The 24,508-nt window shown below is 33.7% G+C and overlaps 1 protein-coding gene across 2 annotated transcripts in view; it reads left to right on the forward strand.

Annotated features, from left to right (window-relative positions):
* The window catches only part of LOC129220240 (uncharacterized), a 108,569-nt gene that overhangs the window by 78,061 nt on the left and 6,000 nt on the right, over positions 1–24,508 (forward strand). For both annotated transcript variants that reach the window (XM_054854607.1, XM_054854608.1), the window contains 3 exons: positions 10,454–10,642; positions 15,410–15,553; positions 18,474–21,194. In XM_054854607.1, coding sequence (XP_054710582.1) covers positions 10,454–10,642; positions 15,410–15,553; positions 18,474–21,194 — 3,054 coding nt within the window. The remainder of the gene's footprint in view (positions 1–10,453; positions 10,643–15,409; positions 15,554–18,473; positions 21,195–24,508) is intronic.

Below are 24,508 nucleotides of genomic sequence, written 5' to 3' on the forward strand. Positions count from 1 at the left end.
ATACACGGATTAAAGCAATTAATCTTTGATGAGATTTAATCTCAACTCAAAGCACTTCCGTAAATTACTTCTATTGTGTGAAATATGAAATTGTTCGTTAATTGATCTTCCTATGTTCTCATGTTGCCTTTGGGCTTGATAATGGTGATTTGTATTTGAGTGAATTAAATATTAACGCGCAAATTAAAATGAGTCCATTTGCTTTTTTTAAGTCAATCGCCATTCATATTTTTCATGTCTTCGGTTAGGGATGTGTCGTTCATAAAAGAACGATCAAAAAGACCGACTTCTTAAAGTGAACGGTGCAGTACGATCTCCTAAAAAATGAACGACCGTTCTTTTGAACGGCGAGCGGTTTGGAATTCAAAACATTGTAGTGATGCTTCATGTATCTAAACCAAAATAAAATATTTTTAATTAAATTTGTGCTGGCATATTTTCTTACTTTTAGGTAATTTTAGTTGTTTTTTCTTAAAAGAATATTACTCATCCAATGAAACATTTTTGATGTATGTGGTAATTCTCGTAGAGCACCTGCATTTTTTAAAAATAGATATAGTCTTTCAAATGAGCGAGTTAATTGTAATTGGTTAAAAAAAATGGAACGATTCTCTCATTAAGAAGAAAGACAATTGCCCTCCTTGCCTATCCCAAATAGCTATTTTCATCGGAAATTGTAGAAAATTAATTAAAATTTGTTAGAATTCTACAGTATAGTGAAGACAAGAATAGAACTTAAAATATTTTAACATTTTCTGTATCTGAAGAATACTAATTTTCTCAAATTTATGTGAAAATACTTTTTCAATTGAATAAGTAATTGAAGTTAATTAATAGCTACTCGTTCGATGTTGCGTATAATTGAATCCCCGCATATGCTTAAAAAAGGGTTCCCTTGATTCCGTGAAACTTGAACTTTGTCTTTAAAGTTTCACACAGTATGTGAAGATAGTTAACCATTCTATCATTATATAAAATATCTACTTTCTAAAATACATTTTGAACTTCAAAAATAATTATTTGTACGTGGTACGGACCAGATCGCGCAGGCACACCCGCAACACGTACAAATCATTATTTTTTAAGTACAAGATATTATTTTCTAAGTACAAAAAAGTTTTTTTGAAAGTTGATACCTTTTACTTCCTTTTACAAAAAAAGAAGTATTGTATTGGAGAAAAAATGTTCACTCAAAAATCAACCTTAATTTAAATTTTACTCACCCCCGAATGAATATTCGAGTTTTTTTTTACGACTCGACCAGACGTGGAAGTAACGAACGTATAGACACGCGAAATATCCGTATTGACGATTCCTGAGTTAACGATTTTTCTAGTGACGTCTGTATGTACGTATGTATGTGTGTGCGTGCGTATGTGCGGATGTATGTCGCATAACTCAAGAACGGTAAGTCCTAGATAGTTGAAATTTTGTACTTAAACTCCTAGTGGGATCTAGTCGTGCCCCTCCCTTTTGGTTGCATTTGGGTGCTTCTAAGGGAGTCTTTTGCCCCTCTTTGAGGGGAAATCATTGTTAATTTCGATGTAAACTCAAGTGGTGTTACAATTTGGCGGACACTTGGCGATATATCGCCAGTCTTTTAGTCGCCAACTTGGCGACAAATTTGGCGGATTTTTTTTTAAATGTGATATTGTTGGTGATATTTAGAGAGTAAACTATTGAATCACATTAAAATTGCCAGTAATGAGGAAATGACATTAAATTGGAGTAAAAGGAAGTCACGTGATGCACACATCAGCTCGTTTACATAATGGTTCCTTACATTAAAATATGTGAACGTTAAAAGCCATTATGGGAGTACAGTTCAAATGTGTACTTGAAAATGTCAAGCTGATGCAAATGAAATGAACCTCAAAAAATGATTGTGACTCTACTGAGAATCTACCTTTTGACTTTCTTTTACTTTTTTTCTTGTAAGTTTATATTGAGCGAAAAGTAAATAGTCACTAGTTTTGTCGCATTCACCTTTATTTATTTAAGTATTTTTATTAATCTGTTTGTTTATTTTTTTTTAATAAATATTCAAGTTAACTTTTGAACTTATTCTTATAAGCTCTTTATTGAAAAAGAATCATGCGCAGAAATTAAAGTTTATACTTGAAACAACATATACGAACTACTCTCTCTCTCTCTCTCTCTACGAAAAATGTAACCAAGGCACTCAAAATATCTCTCGTACTTTTTCTTCGTATAAGAAAGTTCAGATTAATTACTTTACATCTTCGCTCTTATGCGATCTTCATCGGAGCATGGAGGCTTTGGTGTTTGAACTGAAGCAATTACATCTTTAATCATGCGCAGTCAAAAAAAAAAAAAAAAAGCAAAAACAAACAGTAAAGGTGATCAGTAAAAGAGCACGTTTCTCCTGTTACCGCACACATACAAAATTGGCAGTTATTCAGTTAAGGAAAACATTCTAATTAATGAATTGGATGCTGATAAAGGTAAGGTTTTTCATCTTACTCGATAAGTATACTACCGTGCGAAGTACAATACTCTTATCTGCAATTGAGCTTAAAATGAAGCATTTGCTTTTTGAAGTTTTACATCTCCATATACTTGATCCAAATGCCTCTTTATCAAATTTTATTCAATAATTTATTTACTTTTCGAAGTGAAACTTTTTATTGATGGGCTTTGAAATTCCGATCCGAAAGCTTTTGTGTGACGGAAGTGAAGTAGTTGTTATTTAATTCTTACCAAGAGGAACGAAAAATAATAACATAAAGTTAAACCACTTCCACTTTTTAAATGTTGCCAAAAACAACGAAAAATATTAGTTATTATAGGATTAGTGTTGTTCATAAATTTAACAAACTAACTTCAAGGCTGTAAGCAAGCGTACTTTTCAAATAATTCGCAACTCCAATAAACTATTCGCAACTCCAGCGCTCGAATACGCTACTTTGCGGTGATTTATAAAACTGCCGGGAAAACTAAAACATTGCCACGTTGCGTTCCATGTGTGTCTGTTGACGTAAACGCAGTCAGTTTGTTCGGAGTATTTATTAACGCAATCGATGTGTCTAGTTCGATTTCTATAGCTTTCAGCTACAGAAATTGTTTCGTCCCTTAGTAGTATTCTCGAGCTTCTCAGAATAATGTTAGCTTTCCTTATTTCCTTCTAAAATGTGAGTTGATTGAGAAATGGTTAAAGAGAAAACTCAGGATTAACAAACTTGGATAACGTTTTACAAGGTAAAAAATTTTATTGTTTTGTAATTTGCTAGAATATGGTTTTTTTTTTTTTTTTTTAAATCTTAAATTAATTTAACTAACCATATTTTACAGCAGCATTCAGTTGGAATGGACGGTATGCAAAATATTTTCTTGAATATATTATCGTAGAACAAAATGAGAAATGTTTAACCGAGAAATAATTTACTTTATTCCTTTTATCCTCAGTTGAAAGGTTTCGCCAAATTTGTTTAGGGTTATAGTTTTAGTATTGTGCGAGCAAAGTAACCTTGGCGAGATTTCGCGTTTTTAGTTAAACCATTTTTAATTTTTATCATGAGTCATGAGTGGAATAAAATGGTAGTAAGATTACAGAATTTGATAAGTAAAAAGAAATAATGGTCAATCAACTGAAAAGAAAACTACTACCATATATCCGTGAGAATTTTGTTGATAATTTTCATAACATGACATAATTAAATCGTAACTCAGAAATTAGAAACATTCGAAACAAAAAAAATTTTAATTAACCGATTCGGGAATTTGAGAGAAATAACTCTGCTACAAATGCAAAACAATAAGCGGTAGCCAAGCAAAACAAAGAAGTATCATCTTCTTTTGATAATAATTTGTAATGTCATATTAAATTTTCTAGTATTAATTGTTATTCTTGTCAGGCCACAATTATTATTTAGTTTTATCAAGAATTGATAAATATCAAATTCAACATCGTGTAAATGGCTGCTTAGAACTACGAACTACGTAGTTTGCATTAATGTTTGACGTTCAGTAATGCTTCTTGAACTTTCATTTCTTTCTACGTGGGCCAGAATATCAACAAGACTTTGAAAATTAATTTAAAAAGAATAAAGCGAAAAAATCATGCATACGAACTAAATTTACTGGGCTTATTAGCATTTTCTTCGTTACCACGTGCGTTTGTTTTAGTTTTTTCGTCCGCCATTAGACAGTGACTGCAGTGCCCCCTATAGTTCGTTGGAGTTGCGAATAGGGGCGCTGCAGCCACTGTCTAATGGTGGATGAAAAAGGTAAAACAAACAAATGCTGTAACAATGAAGAAAAAAGCATGAAAGAAGGCTTAATGCATCTTGAAAATATCACGAAAAACAAAAAGCCAAAAAAAAAAAATTAAATGAATAAATAAATAATTTGATAAATATCGAAAAGTTCAAAATTAGAAAGTAGAGTATTGAGATGGTGGAAAATGTCTGTCGCCCCCCCCCCCCAACCCCCCAATATCTTTTGAGTGAATAGTCCGATTCGAGCAAATTTTTCTTTGTTCGAAGGAGCTCGGGAAGGATACCCCATTCCTTTATTTCACTTTTTGATCGGAACTATTTTTCTTTCAATTTTGAACAGTTCAAAAAAATTTTAATATTAGCGCCTACGGGGAAATTCAAGGCAATTCCGAACTTAGAGGCGAATTAGTTTTATTTGTAGGAAAAAGGTTTTGATAAAAACATGTACAGTTACTTTTACACATTTTTTTTGCATTCAATGTTCGTTGATACAATGTAGCAATGTTTTTAGCTACATTTAAATACAATTTACATGTGTAAATGTCATTCATATTTTTAGCTATTGTATACAGCGCAGTAACGTTTTTTACCTATTATTCAGATTATCCGCGGTTTTCTCTTATCCGCATTTACCATGCCACCCTATTCCGCTGATAAACGGGAGTTTACTGCATATAAAATATCTTTTTGATTCGAACAATTTTCTATTCCATTTTGAACAGTACAAATCCTTTAACATTAGCGCCCACGGGGAAACTGAAAGTCAATATAGATTCCGTACCTGAAAGTGGATTTACTACAAACAAATTTTGTTCGAAGCAGCTCTTGACGACGAACTCCCGACTCCGAGAATTTTGGGGCACCTGACTACGACTCCTGTGCCTGACAATAAGTCGGACTCCGATTCCCCGACTTCGATTCTGACTTCGTAGCTTTGGGAAAAATTTATACACGGAAGAAAAATGACTGACTAATGACTTTCTTGGATATTCGACTCCGACTCCTTTATCTCAAAATAAGTCCGACTCCGACTCTGTCTCTGCAAACATTGGCAGAGTTGCGGACACTAAGGGAAATGACCGATTCCAACTCCAAATACATCCGACTAACGAATCTGACACTTTTATCCCAAAATGAGATTGACTCCGACTCGGCAGCCATGGTTTTAACCGTGAACTAATTTTTGTTAATATGACTTGTTTTTATTTTCAGTTTAAAGTTTTAATATATGTTTTCAATTTTCGGCGGATAAACTCGAAGTCCTTTATGTTTCTACATAAAGATAATGCGCAGAGGTTTTTTTTTTTTTTTTGACAATGAAAATTATTTTTTAAGTTGACATTTTATTGTTTTTATTTATTTTGGAAAATACATTAATTCATTTTAAAAATTATTTTTTGGCAAAAGGGGAAAAACAAACGGTTTTTTTCCTTGAGCTTATTAATTTTAATTATTTTTTTTTTCTTTTTGAATGTGGTTAAAGAATTTTTTTTTAATGGAGAAAAGTGTATTAGCTGCTTTGTTTAAAAGGTCCATTTTAAAACTATTTCGATGCAGCTGCGTAAAAGGAAAATGAATTGTTTCATGTAAATGCAAATCTCAATCACTGAACTTTGTGTGTGAAGATGATGAGGACTTATGTGAAAATCATAGCTAACAAAGCGATATTTGATAACGCTTCAGATGAAGATCTTTAAGTAAGAACTGTTTGTTTACCTTTAAATCTATATTTTGAATTAAAATCAGAGTTTAGATAATGAAATCAATCACTCATTATTTGAGTACATAAATAAAATTATTATTATATCTAATATTAAGCATCGAAAGTTGAAATTTCTTTCTGCATTGAAAAAAAATGCTCCTTATAACCCCAAAACGCGTGTATGCAAATTATTTTACAGGTTTTTTGGAATAATAAATTTGATTTTATCGTACAAGCTTTCCAAAATATTTTTTAACTGTTACTGGTTACTAAAAATCTGCATCTAAACAAAAAAAAAAAACTAAATGAATAACTTATTTTAAATTGGCAATTAGTTTTCAAATTTGAAATATAATTGTATTAAAATGTTAAATATATAAGATAAGTTGAAAAAATGTCATAATATGCATCAAAAATCAGTTAAAACCGAAAATTTTCATCAATATCTAGTGCAGCCGCCATCTTGGATTCATGACGTAACACAGGCCATCTGACACAGGTTCAAGCAAAACATCCGGTGAGGCATAGTTATATAGGCCATAAGGAATGTATTAGAATTGGTCTCACAATTTCCTCACGAAATTTCCCACGGAGGGTCTTTTACCTTAAGTATGCAACTGGACTAATTAGTCAAAAACATACAGGGCAAAGTGAATGGGGCAAAGTGAAATAGTTTGTTTTATTTACTCACTTATCTATATATATAAAAATGAATGTTTGTCTGTATGTCATCCATGAACTCAAAACTACCCGGCAGATTTGGCTGAAACTTTCACCGTTTGTTATTTTTGGTACTGGGAATGTTTATAGACCAGTTCGAAAAAAATTCGATCGATAGTTCCTTTTTTATTCCAATTTAAGTCACAATCCATTGGGTAAATACGAATAAAATTATCGGCTGCAGAAATTAATTCGCGTGCAAGATCTCATTGATAAGAAGTTAGCTGTTGCCATTTTTCTTGAGTTTGAACAAATAAATTCTTTCTTTATTGTTTTATGGCTTTTCATGCAACGGGGGGATTTAAAACTTTTTCTATTTGATATTTTTAGCGATTGATTGATCTTGCAAACTGCGTGAGTACAAAATTTGAGTATAGTCACGGCTTCACTTGATACCTGGACCGATTATTATGAAAATTGCTATATATATGTATTTTTCCACGGAGAAGGTGCATAATATGCTCATTGAAGCCACTCGCCGCCAGGTGGCACTGCAGAGTAGCAACTTCTGCCCCGTTAAACCGATTGTCATGACAATCAGTATAATGATGTATTTTTTTTGTTGGCGTAGCAACGCTCGTCGGGTACAGCTAGTTCATTTAGTATAAATCACTTACGTTTTCATTAATTAATTAAATCATTTACATTCCTTCATTTAGTAATTCACTTATCTATTCATTCATTCACTTATTTTATTATTTATTCATTATTTTACTCGCTCATTTATTTTTCTTCATATATTAATTGATTTATTCATTTTTTTATTCGTTTATACTGCCGTGTGCAGGTAAACGGAAGTATCTGCAGAAATGTGTTTTCGAGATATTTGAAGAAACACGTTTTGGATTCAATATTAACAATAGGAAAACGTTGGAATTAGGCGCCTTATTCGCGCATTTTTATCAGCGGAAACCAAATAAGCGAACTTGTACAATAAAGATAAAGTACATAAAATGACAAAAATTCAAAAAAAAAAAATGAAAAATGAAAAGTTTGCAGTCTTAAAGTTTGCCCTTTATCTGCACACGGCAGTATTGTTTCATTATCTTTTCATTTATTCATTCAACCTTTTATTTACTGATACCTTTCATCAAAAATATGTTTTATAATCGAGTAAAAAATATTTCATTAGAAAAATATTTTATTTTTCACTTTGCCCCATGAACAAAAAAAGTGAAAATTTTCCACTTTTTTCTGAAAACTGAAATTTACTGCAAAAAAATAAAAAATACTGTTTCAACGCAAGTTTCATTGTAAGATACAATGTTCTTTCTTTATGTACTGTAATTTTCAAAACAAAATTCCAATTTGTTCAACTTGAAAAAACTCAGTTAACTTAACCATTTCACTTTACCCCACATTCCCCTAGATCGAGATGATTAAAGTATAAAATACTTGCTCTTTAACCATGTTTCGTAAATCTGTACTTTCATATCAACATTTTAAAATAAAAAAAAATTTTGAAAAAAAAATAGAACCGACTTCAAAATTGCTCTAAAAAGTGAAGAATAATTTTATTCTTTAAACACCATCGATAATTCTTTTAAACATAATTTTTGAAGTTGACGCAAAATCGATCGATAAAATCATTCACAGCCATAACTCAGTTACAAGTATAAATTTAACCACGTCCAGTTTCTTCAGTACCACATGCATTACGCATTGATGACAGCATATTTGAGTAACGATATAAATGTTTCGTTCCTAAGTTTGGATGATTTTTTGATAAAAATATGAACGAAGCATGGTTACAATGGATTTTACTTTTGTTTTTGCGCCAACTTCAAAAATTATGTTTAAAAGTATTATCGATGGTGTTTAAAGAATAAAATTATTTTTCACTTTTTAGAGCAATTTTGAAGTCGGTTCTATTTTTTTTTTTTTTTTTCAAATTTTTTTTATTTCATTCTTTTTAGTGTAAATGTAGATATTTCAATAAAACTACGAAGTTACCTAGTAAGAAGTGCGGCTCTATATCACTGTATTGCTTTAGAAAAGCCTTTATTCAAAATTATCATTACAGTTACTATTATATGGCACCGAACTTTTATAACAATGAGTTTCATATTGTCGCGTAGATGAAGACAGCGAAGACAATGTGAAAGCCAAATGAAGCGAATACTCGTTAGTCTCAACTCGAGATCTTTATTCAGAACCACGAATGAACGTTATATCTCCTTATATACAACTTGAAAAAGTGCTGGAACTTTCCAGACTTGAAAAGATACAGAAATTAATAGAACATTCGAGAAAATACGGGAAACAGTAGAAACGAAATTTTAGTAAAATTCACTTTGTCCTAGTCGGGATTTGAACCCGGGTCGCTCGTGTGGGAGACGAGAATTCTACCACTGAGCCACCGTTATCCACGGATGCAACGTGCGAACTTCGCTACAATATCATTTTAATCATTTAATAGGGAAATTTACTGTTTTTTGCCCATAACTTTTTTTCTAAAGAACAAATATGGTCAAACAAAGTAATGGGACCTAAGTTGAGCCATCCTCTATCCATTAAAAAAAGAATCATCAAAATCGGTTTACTAGGTGAGACGCTATGAGTGGATAAAAAAAAAAAAAAACATACATACGGTATGAACTGATAACCGCCTCCTTTTTGAAGTCGGTTAAAAATTAGAAGAACCGCCTGACTTTGAACCTATTGTATACTGTCTGCCCACGTTTGCAAGATGCAGTTAAGAAGACTGCCGTGTGCAGGTAAACGGCAGTATCTGCAGAAATTATTTTTCGAGATATTTGAACAAATGTGTGTCGGATTCAATATTAACCATAAGGAAATCTTGGAATTTGTCGTTTTTCTCACGATTTTTTTCCAACGGAAACCAAATAAGCAAGCTTTTACAATAAAGCTAACGTACAATAGATGTCAAAAATGCAAAGAAATTAAAAATAAAAAAATTGCAGTTACTACCCTTTACCTGCACACGGCAGAAGAGTCTTTAAATGAGGGGGAAAAAAAGAAAAATTTGCTTCGCGTGTTTGTTCATTTCAATGAGACTGCTTAATTTAGAGGCTAACACACATGTAAAAAAGTCAAACTTTCATCTCATCGGAGGTCAGACAGTGCGTTAGTACACCTTTGGAAAGAAATTAAAGTCCTACATAAAACATTTCTCAAAAATATTTAAGGAGGACGTTTTTATTTTTATTATTTTTTTTTAAATAGGAGTAAGGGGCTACGCCCCTGCTCGCTACTGCTCGCCAACCCCCGAAGGTTGATTCAATATCCTTAGTTCGTGGCCTGCTAGGAAACTAATGAGGTTGAAGAAGTTTAAATGTGAATTGAGAGCAGCTTAGGATTTTTACTACATTAGAAACTTCCTCTTCTAATTAACTTAAGAGCTTAAAATTAATTTCACGTGAAGAAGAAAAAGAGAGCTTTTAAAAATGGTGCATAAAGTTAGGCTGTGCGAGATTTTTTTCTTTTTTCACTTTTAAGCAATTTAAGTAAAAATGTAGTATGAAAAACTAATAACATAATAATAGTTGAAATTATAATGTGATACGTGAAACACACACACACACACACACACACTTCGGAGGGTTGACTCCCTGGGTTCAAAATAGCTTTGTACTAAATTTTATGTCTATAAATGCTATAGATTCGTCTGGGCCTTACACAGCCGTACGTCAGCAATTTCTTTGCCAGAACTTCTCCTTTTTAATCGAGAGATAGAACACAAATATGCTAAAAACTGATTTAATAACTTAGTTACGTAGTCCCGTAGGGATACTGAGTATTTAATACATGAAAATGCCTTTATTTTTTGCAGAATACCCTGCATCAGTCTGCAATCACTCGGAGAAGCCGACGGATGTTCTAGAACCTAATGGAGATGTGAGGATCATCGAAAAGATTGGAAATCCCAAATCCAGTAAAAAGAAGGCGAAAAAGGATTCTGAGCCGGAATGGATCAGCCTCAGTCGGAAACTCAGAGCTAAATTCATCGAATCGCATATTGGTAATGAAACGACCTACCACCTATGCAAAGTGCACACCATGATCATAATTGAATCGTTTATTTCAAAAACCATTCAAACGACAGGATCTAAAATATCAAAAAAGCAGTTTTACCTTTGTATTAAAATTTTTCTATAAGGATTACAGTGTTTTAAACTAAAAAGGGATACATATTTAAGTATATTTCTTTCAATAAACAATATTGTAATCGTCATCGAATAATTTAATATGGTGATATAAATGTTTTCCTGAAATTAGCAATTTTGTTGTTTGACTGGTTTTTGAAACAATCGATTCAATTAAAGTTACCGTTTTTAAACCAGGACTGAGGAGTCGGAGGGAAAATGACCAACTTTGAAAGTTTTAGAGCATCTGACCGACTCCGACTCCTTTACCTAAATATCAGTCCTACTCCGACTCCTCAAGCACTGACAGACTTGCGGGAAATGATGAACTCAAACTCTTATAATTTTGAGCCTTAGACTTTGACTTCAACTTTTTTGGTCCAAAATCAGCACGTTTCCAACTCTACCTCCCAGGTTTAAACTTACTTAGAGCTCGTTTTAATAAACGTATTTGATTGAAACTTGGTATATGTACATATTATAATGGACTAAGGAAAAACGAAATAAACCGTGAGAGAATACAAATCAAAGTTTTTTTTTTTTGGGGGGGGGGCAACTTTTCTCAAAATGTGTTAACTTACAAGATCTTGTATCTTGATAACGGAAGGGCGGAGATAAATAGTTTGTATCAAAAAAGAAAAGAGTTCCACTATGCGCTTTCGAATGCTACTTATTTAAAAAAAATTCCTCGGAACACCATATTCCCAACTGGTTTCTTTTTCACCTAAAAGTCCCTAAAAAGTTTCAAAAAAAAGGTCCTTCTTTTCCCTTTTAACCAATAAAAGTTAATTTCATTTTGAGTTTTCCAAGCAATCTCTTTTGTCCATCAGCATTCTTTTTTTTTCTTTCTAAAACTAAATATGAACGTCTTGTTAACGTTCTAACCATGGTTGTTTGTGAACTTTAAACCAAATAGGGGTACGGACAGCTTGTCCTCGAAACTATTGGTTTGATGTAATAAATTATTTCTGCATAGCTTCTTGTTCTAGAAAAAAAATGACTGATTACCGATTACTGTCTATTAATCAATGCATATCTAGTTTTAACTTTTAAAATTTAAGATAGCGTTCTCCTTTTGTTTTTTTTTTTAAATTGAGGTCCCCTTACTCCTAGGGACAAATCGTTTGGAAGCCTTGTAGTAACACTATTTGTGCGTTTCCCTGGTGAGCTGCTTTTTGTAGCAGTTGCAAAAGAGGAGAGTAAAAAATTCCATCTCACATTACATTGATGACAAAGAAAGATAGTTCTTGTAGCACCCTTTAGAAAAATACTTTGTGATGAAGATACTAAATTCTAAGTTACTTAAATGCACGCAGTTATGTATGAAGAAAACTGAAAATTGCTGGTCTTTAAATTGTGCATTTTAAATCTGGGAAGCATGCAGAAGGATACATATCAACAAGGTTCAAGTAAAAAATTATGCCTTGAAAAATGATTTGTGATTGCGTTACTAAACTCTAGGTTACTTAAATGATCGCAATTAATATGTACGAAATTAACTGGAAAAATTTAATCTTTAAATTTTGCGTCTAAAATCTGGGAAGCATGCAGAAGGATAAATGTCAACAAGGTTCAAGGAAAAAATTGTGGCTTGGAAAAATGATTTGTGATTGCGTTACTAAATTCTAGGTAACTTAAATGCTCGCAATTAATATGTATGTAATTAACTGGAAAATGTTAATCTTTAAATTTTAATTTTTAAATCTGTGGAGCATACAGAAGAAAATAAAGTGAGTTTGGATGCATGTTAACAAGGTTCAAGGAAAAATCCAACCGCGAGATTTTCATTTCAGACTTTTCCCTCAGATCTCATGCCACATTCCATTTGCAAATGGCTTTCCCAGAACTTAAAACGTGCTCCTGAGTTACGGCTCCACACACAACTGCTATTGTTTTCCGCGGATCCGAAGAACAAACACCCAAACAAGGGCCGATTACCTTCCTGAAGGCCACGGTCGAACGCTCATCCACTCCGCACTGGCAAAGTGTCACGTTGAAGGTGACAATAGCTGTCCGAATTTATGACATCGGTGCTGCCCATTCTGGTCTGTCGTTTAGCAGGATGACCTTTAGTAAGACCACAATTGCAAACGGACTGAGTTTGTTTGATAATATCGTTCACCCTCCCATTTGTTGGGGCTTGTTCATGTGGGCGCTTTTAAAGATGAAATTGGAGCGTCACGTTAATGTGGGTGTTCGATGTCTGTATCGGCACCAGCAGCCTTTGAATGATCAATTCTGTGCAAATTTACTCATCTTTATCTTTACTAATAATAAAGCTGAAAGTCTGTATGACTGGATGTCTGTGACACGCATAGCGCCGAGACCGTTCGCCCGATTTTCATGAAATTTGGCACAAAATTAGTTCGTGGCATAGGGGTGAGCACCTCGAAGCGATTAAGCGATTATAACATAGCTAACATTAACAACCTCGAAGCGATCATAACATAGCAAATTGACGAGACATTTATCATCCATTATTCGTAAATATACAAGCGAACCAAGTGAAATTTTAATTTTCTAGTACGGGCACTACTACTGGTGCTGTATCATCTTATGATGCTATAAAAAAAAAGTAACATGCAGTCGGAGCCGGATTTAACGAATTTACCGGGCCCGAATCTTTTATACGTTAAATCGGGGTTATTCGTAATATCGGGGAGTGATTTTTTTTTTTTTTAATTGCATTTACCTTACCTAAAACCCCTAATTAGCAACAGTGCAAAAAATCCATTATTAGAAAGTGTACATTTTTTATTCAGCATTTCACGACACGCTAGTTAGTTTGAAATTCTTAACTACTGAGTAATAGATGCTTGATACTTGACTCGTAGTCGATGTGATAGTTCTCTCTCGACTTTATGGGGAGAAACAAATACTGTGCCTTTTGCAGCCTATTGCATGAGATATGTTTTTAGTTTCCAGACCATGTAATGTATTTGAAAAAATAAGTTTCAATGGGAGTTTCACTATCGCTTTCTTCATCAGAATCACTATTCATTGGTTGTCCCCTCGCCCGTCAAAAAAGGCTGATTCCAAGAAATTTTTTTTTTCTTTTTTTTCTGCTTCGGACAATATGGATGTAACATTTGGAAAACAATCCAATATTTCCTAACTCAAATGAACAAAAGAAATTTTTTTTCGACTGTTAAAATAATTTGTTATTTCGGGGTTTATTATTCGGTAAAAGGTTGTTTTTGCTTCCATTTTAGTCGGGGAAAAAAGAAAAATTCGCTAAATAGCGAAATTTGTTAAATAGAGGTTCGTTAAGTCAGAGTCCGACTGTACTACTATTGCACAGAAAACTGAACGGAGGGGGAGTGTTAAAATTTTAATTGTAGAGATTAAATAATACACAAGTTATTTAAAACAATCGCATCTGTTTCAATATTTTTCATTTAACTATCATTTTTCTATAACTGTTAAAATAGGGATTTTAAGTTTACTAATCTTGGAATTTGGGGTGCGCTGCTTCACTTTTCCATTTGTTGTACCGTTATTCGGTGTGAAGTCCGACTTCCACAGTACACACATGCCATTAGGACCCGTTTATAGGGTTGGCAACCATTCACAGCACAACAACACATTTACAAAAAGAAAGGACAAGAGAGAGATAGTATACGTCCATGTCCAAGCAGAGAAGAGACTCGAACCCGGGACCGCCTTATCGCAGTCAAACTCCTCTGACCACTAGACAAGGTGGACAGCACGTGAGTTGCTAAGAAATATCAATGCGGAATCCGCAAAAGGTGAAGGTTATGTTTTTTTTTTTAACTAGTAGAGATACCACCACATGGCTTTTGGTGTTGTAACGGCATGTCTAATTCATCTCTGATGTGCCAAATTGCAATTTAAAATCATTACTTTATTTTCGTGCATCAATTGTGTTCACAAAAATAAAAGTCCTTTCAAATGGTAAATTTGCATCAAGTAGGAGTCTAATGAGTAAAGGAGCACACACAGAAAGTACATATAAGTGTCTCTTAATGAAGAATTGCTCATTGCAAAGAAACAGCTAATGCGGGCCTTACTCTGTTTGGAAAACTAATTGTTTTACCCCTCGCCCCCCCCCCCTTTTTTATACATATATAATTTCGCTTGAAAATCAAGGAGCGCTCATTATCCCGTATAGTTTTTCTATGCGTGGAGTTAAAAATTTAAAAATGACTTAATACTGAAAATGCGTACACTCAAAAAAGAGACTTTGCATTAATATTGTTGAAAGCTGAACATTTTGTTGAATGGTCCGTTTTTTTATCGAGATTTTGTGACGATATGTTTTTTCAATTGAGAGCAGAGTGAAAGGTTGGCTTTGAGTTCGCAAAAGAGTTTAAATGAGCCCATATTCAGTATAATATTCAAGTTTATACGGGATATGAATATTAAAAGTATTTTATTCCTTAATCACAAAGGATAATGTACTCGTATGTTATAAAGAAAGTTACTTCTCATGAACTTAGGAGTTGTTCGTTGCTTCACTTATCATTTAAAATGTTTGACTTTTTCCAGCGTAATTTCATTTGTGTTACATTATTAGTATTATTTTTTCAATTTAGCAATGTTAAAAAGTTTTTGGGGATTTAAATTTATTTTATTTTAATTTGGGGATTTAAAGATTTAATTATTATTATTTTGCTTTTAAGACGATCCAGACACCATTGCACTGGACAACCAATTAAATGCTTCGGATCCGGAGGAGACTAGTTCCGAATCTTTATCTGATACTTCTCAAGAAATAAACATACAGAAGATAGAATGCCAACTCACGAACAATTCAAGAAATCGTGGTGAGTTATTCAATCATCCTTCCGTCTTACCCCAAAAGGAAGTAAGCAATGCCAAATTCGCGGCTCAAGTTAACAGAAGCCACCTTATTAAAAGTTTTTTTGCGCTCCTTATATGCATATACCGTCTATAAATGTTACGCCTCAATTGCCACAACGAGTTGACTCGTTGTGCGTGACTTCATATTTACTAATAGATAGGAGAAATGTATATATATTTGATGTACAAATAAGTTTTAAAGGACTTTCAAGAGATGGGGTCATTGGCATTAAATCGAAACGGACAATGTTGCAACTATCTTCATTTTATAACCTCATCGTTAGGCTTTCATTTTCAGTATGTGACATTTCGCTGAAGTAGAAAAAACATAGTTTTTGTGTGCTCTGAACATGTCAACTTTTGTGCCAACAAAACACAATTTGCCGGAAAGATCACTTTTCTGCTTCCATTTAAAGAAAAGTGCGACTGAAGGCAATCGAATGCTGAAAGAAGCTTAAGCCCTGGTTTCCTAGGAGTGAATCGGCGATCTTCGACGTCGCTCCTCGCCGTGACGCTGAAATTAAAGTCAAGTGCATTCCGGCGTGGTCATTCACGACATCGATTTAGCTCGGGAGCGCATGCGCAGAAGAATCAAGTTTTCGCCTCAGCAAGGAGCGACGCCGACGATCGGCGAGTTCGCTCCTAGGAAACCAAAGCTTTACGGGGAACGTGCTTCATCGATTTCCACTTGTGAGTTATGGTATAGACGTTTTAGAAGTGGTGATTTTGATGTCAATGACAAAGAGCACGATGGATAGCCACAAAAGTTCGAAGATGCCAAATTGGAGGCTATATTGGACGAAGACTGGTGTCCAAACAACTATACTAAACTCAATTCATGCGTTTGAACCGAGTACTGCAGGAAAAACGGCCACAATATAGGGAGAGGCACGACAAGGTAATTTCGCAACCTGGCAACGTTTCGCCTTATGTTGTGCCGCCGGTCAAAACATACCTCGATATCCTGAAACTGGCAATCCTATTCCACCCACTATATAGTCCAGATATTGCCCCTTCCGACTACTATTTGTTTTCATCGATGACACATGCTCTTGAGGATCAGCACTTCTGCTCTTTTGAAGAAATCCAAAATTGGATCGATTCGTGGATTGCATCAAAAGACGCATCGTTTTTTCGAGTTGGCTTCCGAAAATCGCCAGAAAGATGGGAAAAGATAGTGGCCAACGATGGACAATACTTCGAAAACTGAACATAAAACCATTTTTTCCCAGTAAAGCGTCAAAATTGCTTTAAAAAAAATCCTTTAAGACTTATTTGTACACCAGATGTATATATATTTTCAATTACATATAATGTTTTTGACAATTCTTTTCTGATATATCTGTACAGTATGACACCACAATTTCAAAACCCCGAGATCCGGAACTTTGTCATTTATTTATTTATTCATTTTTTAACCACAAAAAAATTTCTTTTTTTTTTCTTTGCTTTAATTACTTATTGAAAACATAGTATTGTCAGTTTAGCACTTTTTAAAACTTTTTTCAATGCCACGTGAAATGCGTAAATAAGCGTTTTGCTTTAATTGTGCAGCAATCTTTTCACATCTACTTTCGGATAACGATAATTCTTTTTTTCTTATAAGTATGCAATACAAAGCTAATTGAACAAAATTTCAAAATTAATTTTAGTAAAAATATAATTCGTTTATTGTATCGATCGAAATTCTGCATAAAAATAAAAAGTAACATTCGCAGACTATACGCAGCTTCGAATCATGTCCGACTTTTGTGTTTGTTAGCATAACGAAGTATACTTTCATTCAGATTGATCAAAAAATAAAAGAAATTTTTCTCAAACATTAGCGAAACCAGGGAAAACGTGACAAATACCGCACAAAAGGAGAATTTTCACTCTTTTTCGAGTTAGAATCCAAAATCGCGGTCCTGAGCATTCTAGCTGTGGGGTCCTAAAATGCAACAGATTTACATATATATTTTGTTATGTTTTCTTTTATGAAATTAAAAATATGTTCGGGCATGTAAAAGTTTTAATTGGTCAGATATTTTTTGGATTAACGTACTTAACGTGGAATAAAACATTTTTAGAACTTTCGAGCCCTGGTTTAAACGTGAAGTGATTCAGGTTTATTCGAACTTTTTCCCAATTGCAGATTTTCGCCGAACTCTCAAAGTTTTAAATTAATTTCGATTCATTTTTCAGTTTGAAAGATGAACACCAACATTGGGTGAGTCATGTTCTAGTAGTTTAAGGCACCGTTTGACTAAGAAATAGGAGCACCGCCTCTTATTTGAAAATTTAGCACTTGTGTAAAATCATTGATCGAGCTTTAGCTGAAAAATCTTGAGCTGTTACGCTGAAACTAATATTTTACTAATAATAGAAAAGGAAAAAATGTGTTATTTTTATTTATTCTCAAAGAAGCTGTAATTTTTCATTTAAAATAAGGATTAAAGCATTATAACACAGTTCTTAGGCCTTAAAGGTTAATTTAAGAATTCATTTAATGTAATTTTTATATGCATAAGAACAAGACAAATTAGTAGCTTAAAGCAGGTTAATACATGTTTCTTTACGACATAGTTGTTTGTTATCCTTAGCTCATTCTGTTTCCGCAAAAAACATTGATATTTTTAGAAAATAAATATATAAAATAATAAATTAGTACCATCAGTTTATATTTTTATTTTTCTGCGATTATATTTTTTTGCGAAAAATGTCAACTACGTTTAGTAAATGAAGTAACAAGCAAAACACGTTACTAACAGATTTAAGATTGTTCTTATTTTAGAATAATTTTTGTATCTCTGCAATATACAGATTAGAATCATTCATATGCGTCCAATCTAGCTTTATATATTTGTTTGTAGCCGTTATTAATTTAACAATGTATTTATCTAGGTTCTTTTGGAAAAGAATTGCAAAAAGATTTTAGATGCATACCTTCAATTCCACGCCCTTCAAGAGGAAAAAATGAACCCTTTTTTCCTGAAAAAGAGTGTTGCTGGGAATATCAAGAAATGGAGTTTGATCAAGAATCGAATTCTGGTACTTTTCAGGATGTGGAATTCTTCGGAGATGAGACTCGTAACGGCCATCATGCGTCAGAAGCTACAAAAACTGATACAGAACCACAGCAGAAAAAAGATTTTCAAAATTTTGAAGCACCTGACAGCAGTTTTAAAAATCGAATTTCCTTCGCTGACTTAGAAAAATCGAAGTCTCTTAAAAAAACTGGATACGAAAGTAATGACGTTCTCTTCCTGCCCCGCTCTACAGAAAAAGACAATATTTCAACTAACAGCCAAGAGAAAAAAATTATCACTGTGCAATTTATAGCTCATCCAGAGTCAGTTCAACGGAAGAAAGAGGATATTACAAAGAGGACTGAGCCTCATAATGAAACTCACAGCCCATTTTTTAACTTAACGACGTGGGAAGAAGCTCACTATGTTTCGGACCACGAGCAAGCTGCTACCAATCAAAACTCTAGTTTAGAGAATAGCTTTAAAAAAGACTTTCGGTCTAAATCTTTGGATGATCTCTGCGATTCGAAAGAAGAAGTATTCGTTGCGGAAGACAGGGAAAGTGACGCAGTTGAAAAAGCGGATTCAAATCAATTTTGCACTTCAGGTTTTAAAATAAAGTTGCTCTGCAAATCTGAAGAATTCCTTAACAAGGATCTTCATTCCATCCCAAATGCTGTATCGAATAATGACAATGAAGCGGACGATTTTACAAGTAACTGGACTACGAAGCATGAAAATTTACCAAATGGGGATATTCAAAGTGATATAGATAACCGAGGTTCAAAACTTGAATCAGAGATTCGTCTTGATTCTGATGAACCGAAGACTTCAAACATTAAGTTAGATAACGAAAGTAAGCAGTTAAATGTTAAAAAGTCAGAAGTGAGTCAAACGGAACTTGAAAGCTTTAAGTGCGATTCGAAACCCAAATGCAATGGAGTTATCCCAAATACAAGGAATCATAATTCTAAAACTGAAACTTTGAAATTAAACAATGGTTTAGATATTAATGCTTCAGAATTACAAAGACCTGGCATGAGCAAATGGGTGAATTTCACAAAAGCAAAAAATGCTTCAAAGAATGAGTATGCCAATATTGATGGTCAAAAGTCGACGAAACCAAATGGCGATGTGAGGCATAAACAGAAACATAAAGCAACAGAAAACGAGAGCTCTTCTAAAAGTTACGGTAAAATTGCTTCGAAGAAAGAACACGAAAACCAATCCACAATCAAAGAAAGTTTTTCAATTGACGATAAAACTGAATCAATTTCATACGATCAAGATGAAATAAATGGCATTGAAGATAATAACATGAATTACGAGCAAGAAAAAATTAAAAGAAGACATAAATCGAAAAGTCTTTGTGACCTTTCATATAATAGTAATGCTTTCGTAGCAAAGTCAAGTGATTCCGATGCTTATATAGACTCGAAGCGGCGATCAATAGCAGATATACCAACTGTCGTTGTCCGAGATTCAGCTTCACCAAGGGTTGAGTTCCAAGACTTTTCAGAGGAGTCTGAAATCCCTTTATGTGCTAAACTAGTTTCTAAGCAAAACAGGAAAAATATTTCGAGTCATAAGACGCCTTCCGTATCTTCATGTTCAGTAAGAAACGAAAGCCCGTGTTCTGAATCTTCTCATGTCTATGAAGACATGTTCAAAGAAACATCCTGTCCTTCCGATTCGGAAGCATCAAGCTGGTCTGTGATGAAGAAGAACAGCTATTATGTAAATGGCCGATCGTCCTCAATGAATGATTTAGATTTATCCGATTCGTGCTCCTTGTCCATAAAGTGCGACTATGCATCGAGTTGCTCAGGTCAGAGTACATTGCAAAGTCGCCAATCCAGCTGCGGAAGTTCCAGCTTTTACGTGAACTTACGAGACTATGACTCGCACATGTTAGAACCTAGTCTGATACGCCGAAGAAAAGAAAGAAGTAAATTGCAAAGTAACGGCAAAGCAATTAAAATAACAAAGAGCAACCCTCCAACGCCGGAATCTTTAAGACATTTGTTCACTTCCCCCTTGAGTTCAGTACATACCCCAACTAATGGAACGTCAAGACTCTTGAGCAGGTTACCACCAGATTCGCAATCTCATTATTATTCAACAGCTTCTACAACAAGTTCTGCTTTCAAAAACGGATTCGATCTGACGCCACCTAAACCGAAGAAAACGGAAAGAAGTTCTTCGATTAAGATTAAAGACATTGCGCATGGAATCATTCTTACGTTCCGTCGATTGCAGAACCATTCCAAAAATTCTCATGTGTCCCCGACGCATTACGTCGATGTTAGCCACTTGGCTGAGCATGGTTCGAAGACGAATGTGAACGCGGATTTTGAGAAATTAAAATCAAAGAAAAGCCAGAAAGAATTTATCAAGAATCAGGATCTAGAAAGGAATCAGGTTTTTGAAAATGGAAGAACGGGCAGTGATTCCAGCCACAATTTGCCGGATGTGAATAGAGCAAAAGCCCGCAGGTCTTCCAGTGATTCAACTGGTATGAAGTCCAAATTTGACATGTTGAATACTGACAAGAAAAAGAGTAAAAATGGGAAATTAAAGTTAAGAGACAAAGGAAGTAAGTACAGTTTTTCTTCAATTTAATGCTTTCTTTATCTATCGATATCGACTAAATTATAACTATGTTTGTTCGTACATCCAAGATTTATTTTTCAGGCAGTATAAGCTCTTACAGAGCATTTTCCGCTAGCAAAAAAAAAATCCCTCTTATATTTCACATTTTTAAAACATCTTGCACTAAGCTACGTTTTGATGTGCCACCGATGATTTACTTTTGTTTTGTTTTGGCTAAAACGACCGTCAGAAAAATTGACCAAACCACCTAAATATTGAGTTTTATGCACCTGTATTTATTTTCTTTTCTTCATTATTGAAGCTATGCTTCTTATCGCACGTTGGTGCCGAAAGTGAACTAGAAAGAAACGACATTAAAAAAAATCTTTCCGCCTGCCTACCTTCAAAGTTAACTCGTTTAACTATTTATCTAAAGCGAAGTGTCTGCAGCGCAGGGCCGCAGAGAGCCAAGGCGGGCGCCTCCCGCCCCCCCCTAAAAAAAGAAAAGGGGGAAAAGAAAAGGAGGGCGGGGGCGAAAAAAGAAAAGGGGAAAAAGAAAGGGGGAAATCATCCCAAACTGCTTACTAGAAAACAATTAACTCGATTTTAAGTGCCACAATAGTAAATAACTAAAAGAGTAAAAAATACTTAATCTTTACATTTTCTCTTATTAGGAGTCCCCCCCCCTTTTTTCTTTTCTACTTTCTTTTTTTTCCTTCTTTTTTTATTTCTTTCCTTCCTTTTTTTGTGTCAGTGTCGCCGCCTCCCCCCCCCCCCCTAAGGCCCGGGCCCCTAGTTTCCGGTTGGGTCTACCGCAGCGGTTAGTCGTTCAAAATTACTCGGGAGAGTGATATGTTTTTTTTTTACTGTAAAAAAACTAAATAATTAAATAAATGATAGGCACAGGACTGGCCCACAAAAGCTATGCTTTTGTTAAATAGCATGAACGTATAGTTACTTATACGTTCATGCTGATAGTTATAGTTATGTTGAGCGTATTTTTAAACAACAAATCGAATTAAGTTTCAGTTAAATTTATCAATCCAACACTATTCAACTTCAACGTTATAAGTTTAAATATTATTCAATAAAAATATAGCTTCTGTAGGCCTGTCCCATGAATGCCTTTTTTTTAAAAATATTGCAAAACATACCTGTTGCTCTCACGGGTAGTCTTGAACTACCAGTCATTCAGTTAACAGCTGAACACGCTAGACGATTGCGACACGGAGGTTTCGCTACAGATGAATTGTTAAATTATTTATATATATAGCTAGTATAATGATTACATATACTAGCAAAATACCCGGCGTTGCCTGGGTCAGTAATAATTGTGAGAAACAATCGATACTTTCATTCGTTTTCTGTTTTAACTGAAAGAATTATAACATCCCGCTCTGACGTGATTAAAAATCGAGATTGTACCTTACCCTTAAAAGTAAAGTAGCAATAAGTAACAAAATTCGCAAGAACGAAATATAATTCAGTTAGTAACGAACGAACGACATTTAAGCATATAAAATTTGAAGAATTTCCAAAATATGAAATTTCACTTGTTTTAAAAGAAAATCAGTTAATTTTTTTTTTTTTTTAACCCAGTTTAAAAAAAATTTATATATGGCCATTGAAATATTAACGGTTTAAAAAATGTAGCCGCCCGTAATCTCACTGTACTTGCTTTAATTATTTTGGGAAAATTCAATTATTGTAGGTTTTTGGAGCGATTTAAAATGTTACGAAAATGTGCGGTAACTGTTTTGGGATACCTTGGATAATGCTCCTCCTCCCTACTTTGTAAAACTATCTGCTACTAATTTTCGTCAAGAAAATATATTATCGCCAAATACTGATATATTTTTGGTGTCCATAAAATGATGCTAAACATTTTCATCCAAAATGTTTCCGAAATAAATAGTAGAACTTGGCAAGTAATTAAAATTGTGCACAAAGACAAATTAATGGAAGATTTTGTGCTGTTTATAGATTTGCCTAATTTAGTAAGCGGACTAGTTTACATTTTAACAAAGGTTTTAAAGTTTCTTTTCTATTGGCGATATTTTGGTTACATGGTGAAAGCCGAGAAACATTATTACGTAGTCTTTGGCTGCAAAAACAGCGCCAGTTGAAAAAATTGCCTTACGTTATAATTGAATCGTTATGATTAATTATTACTATGTTCTTATTTCTAAGAAATTAGTACACATATTTAGTAACTGATTTTCTATTGCATGTTTGATGCATAAACTCGTTTGTAATTAATAAACTTACAGATATTTTGAAAAGAATGTTTCTCCCAGAATAGGAAAAAGTAGGCTTTTCTGCCTATATGTTAAAAAGCCCAATTGGTGAAAATCTCTTATGTGATTGCGAAAAATGGATGTCATCCTATAAAATAAAAGTTGCTCATTTACTGTACAATCACTTTTCATGACCCGAATTTTGCAAGCCCGAATAATTTTACACAATAAACACCTTCTATCTTCTCACTGTTGCCTAAATCAATTCTACTTATTTTACTTAGTCCCGTTATCGATTATTGGCGTAGATGAGAATAAAATTCCTAAGAAAGCAATAAACTTCATGCTTGCTCCAGAGAATCCTTGATTCAAAATCTTCATTATGATTACTATTAATATTGTTGTTGTAAAGCAACGAATTTTTGTAACAATGGATTTTATATTTAATCATTTAATGGGGAAATTACATGAAATTCACTGTTTTCCATCATAATTTTTTTAAACTGAGTTTTTTAGAAATAAATTATCTCTTATGTTGATCAATGATAATGTAGCTATCTATGATGAAAAAATGGTTAAAATCGGACCAGTAGTTTTGAAGATTACCCCGGGCATACATGCATACATACAGAAGTAGCCATTTGTGTATAAAGATATATAATAAGGGAAAAAAGAACATAACTTTATTTTGTTGAAGGTATATTGAAACAACAAGTGGAATAATGTTTCGGTTGAAACAGTTAAATTTTTGAATTCATCATTATCAACTTAATCATTATAAAGTTATGGATTATCCAATAAAGCATAGCTTCTGTTTTCTTACTAAGAACATTGTTCTTTTAGATGTTGAAATTTAAGTTTCATTTTAGTTTAAGAATGGCTTCAATCTTTAACACGTGTCCCTATGTGAGGAAGGATTAACACGGGGTGCATACGAATAAAACTCAAAAACGATAAGAAAAAATTAAATAACATGCAGGTACATAAAATATATTAATGGGGTTAATTGTTTCCCCCTAAAATTAAAGAGTTTTTTTTTCTCTCTTTTTTCCCCCTCAATACATCATATGAATAATCTAGT

Source organism: Uloborus diversus, chromosome 4 (genome assembly GCF_026930045.1).
Source record: "Uloborus diversus isolate 005 chromosome 4, Udiv.v.3.1, whole genome shotgun sequence".
Classification (NCBI taxonomy): Eukaryota; Metazoa; Arthropoda; class Arachnida; order Araneae; family Uloboridae; genus Uloborus; species Uloborus diversus.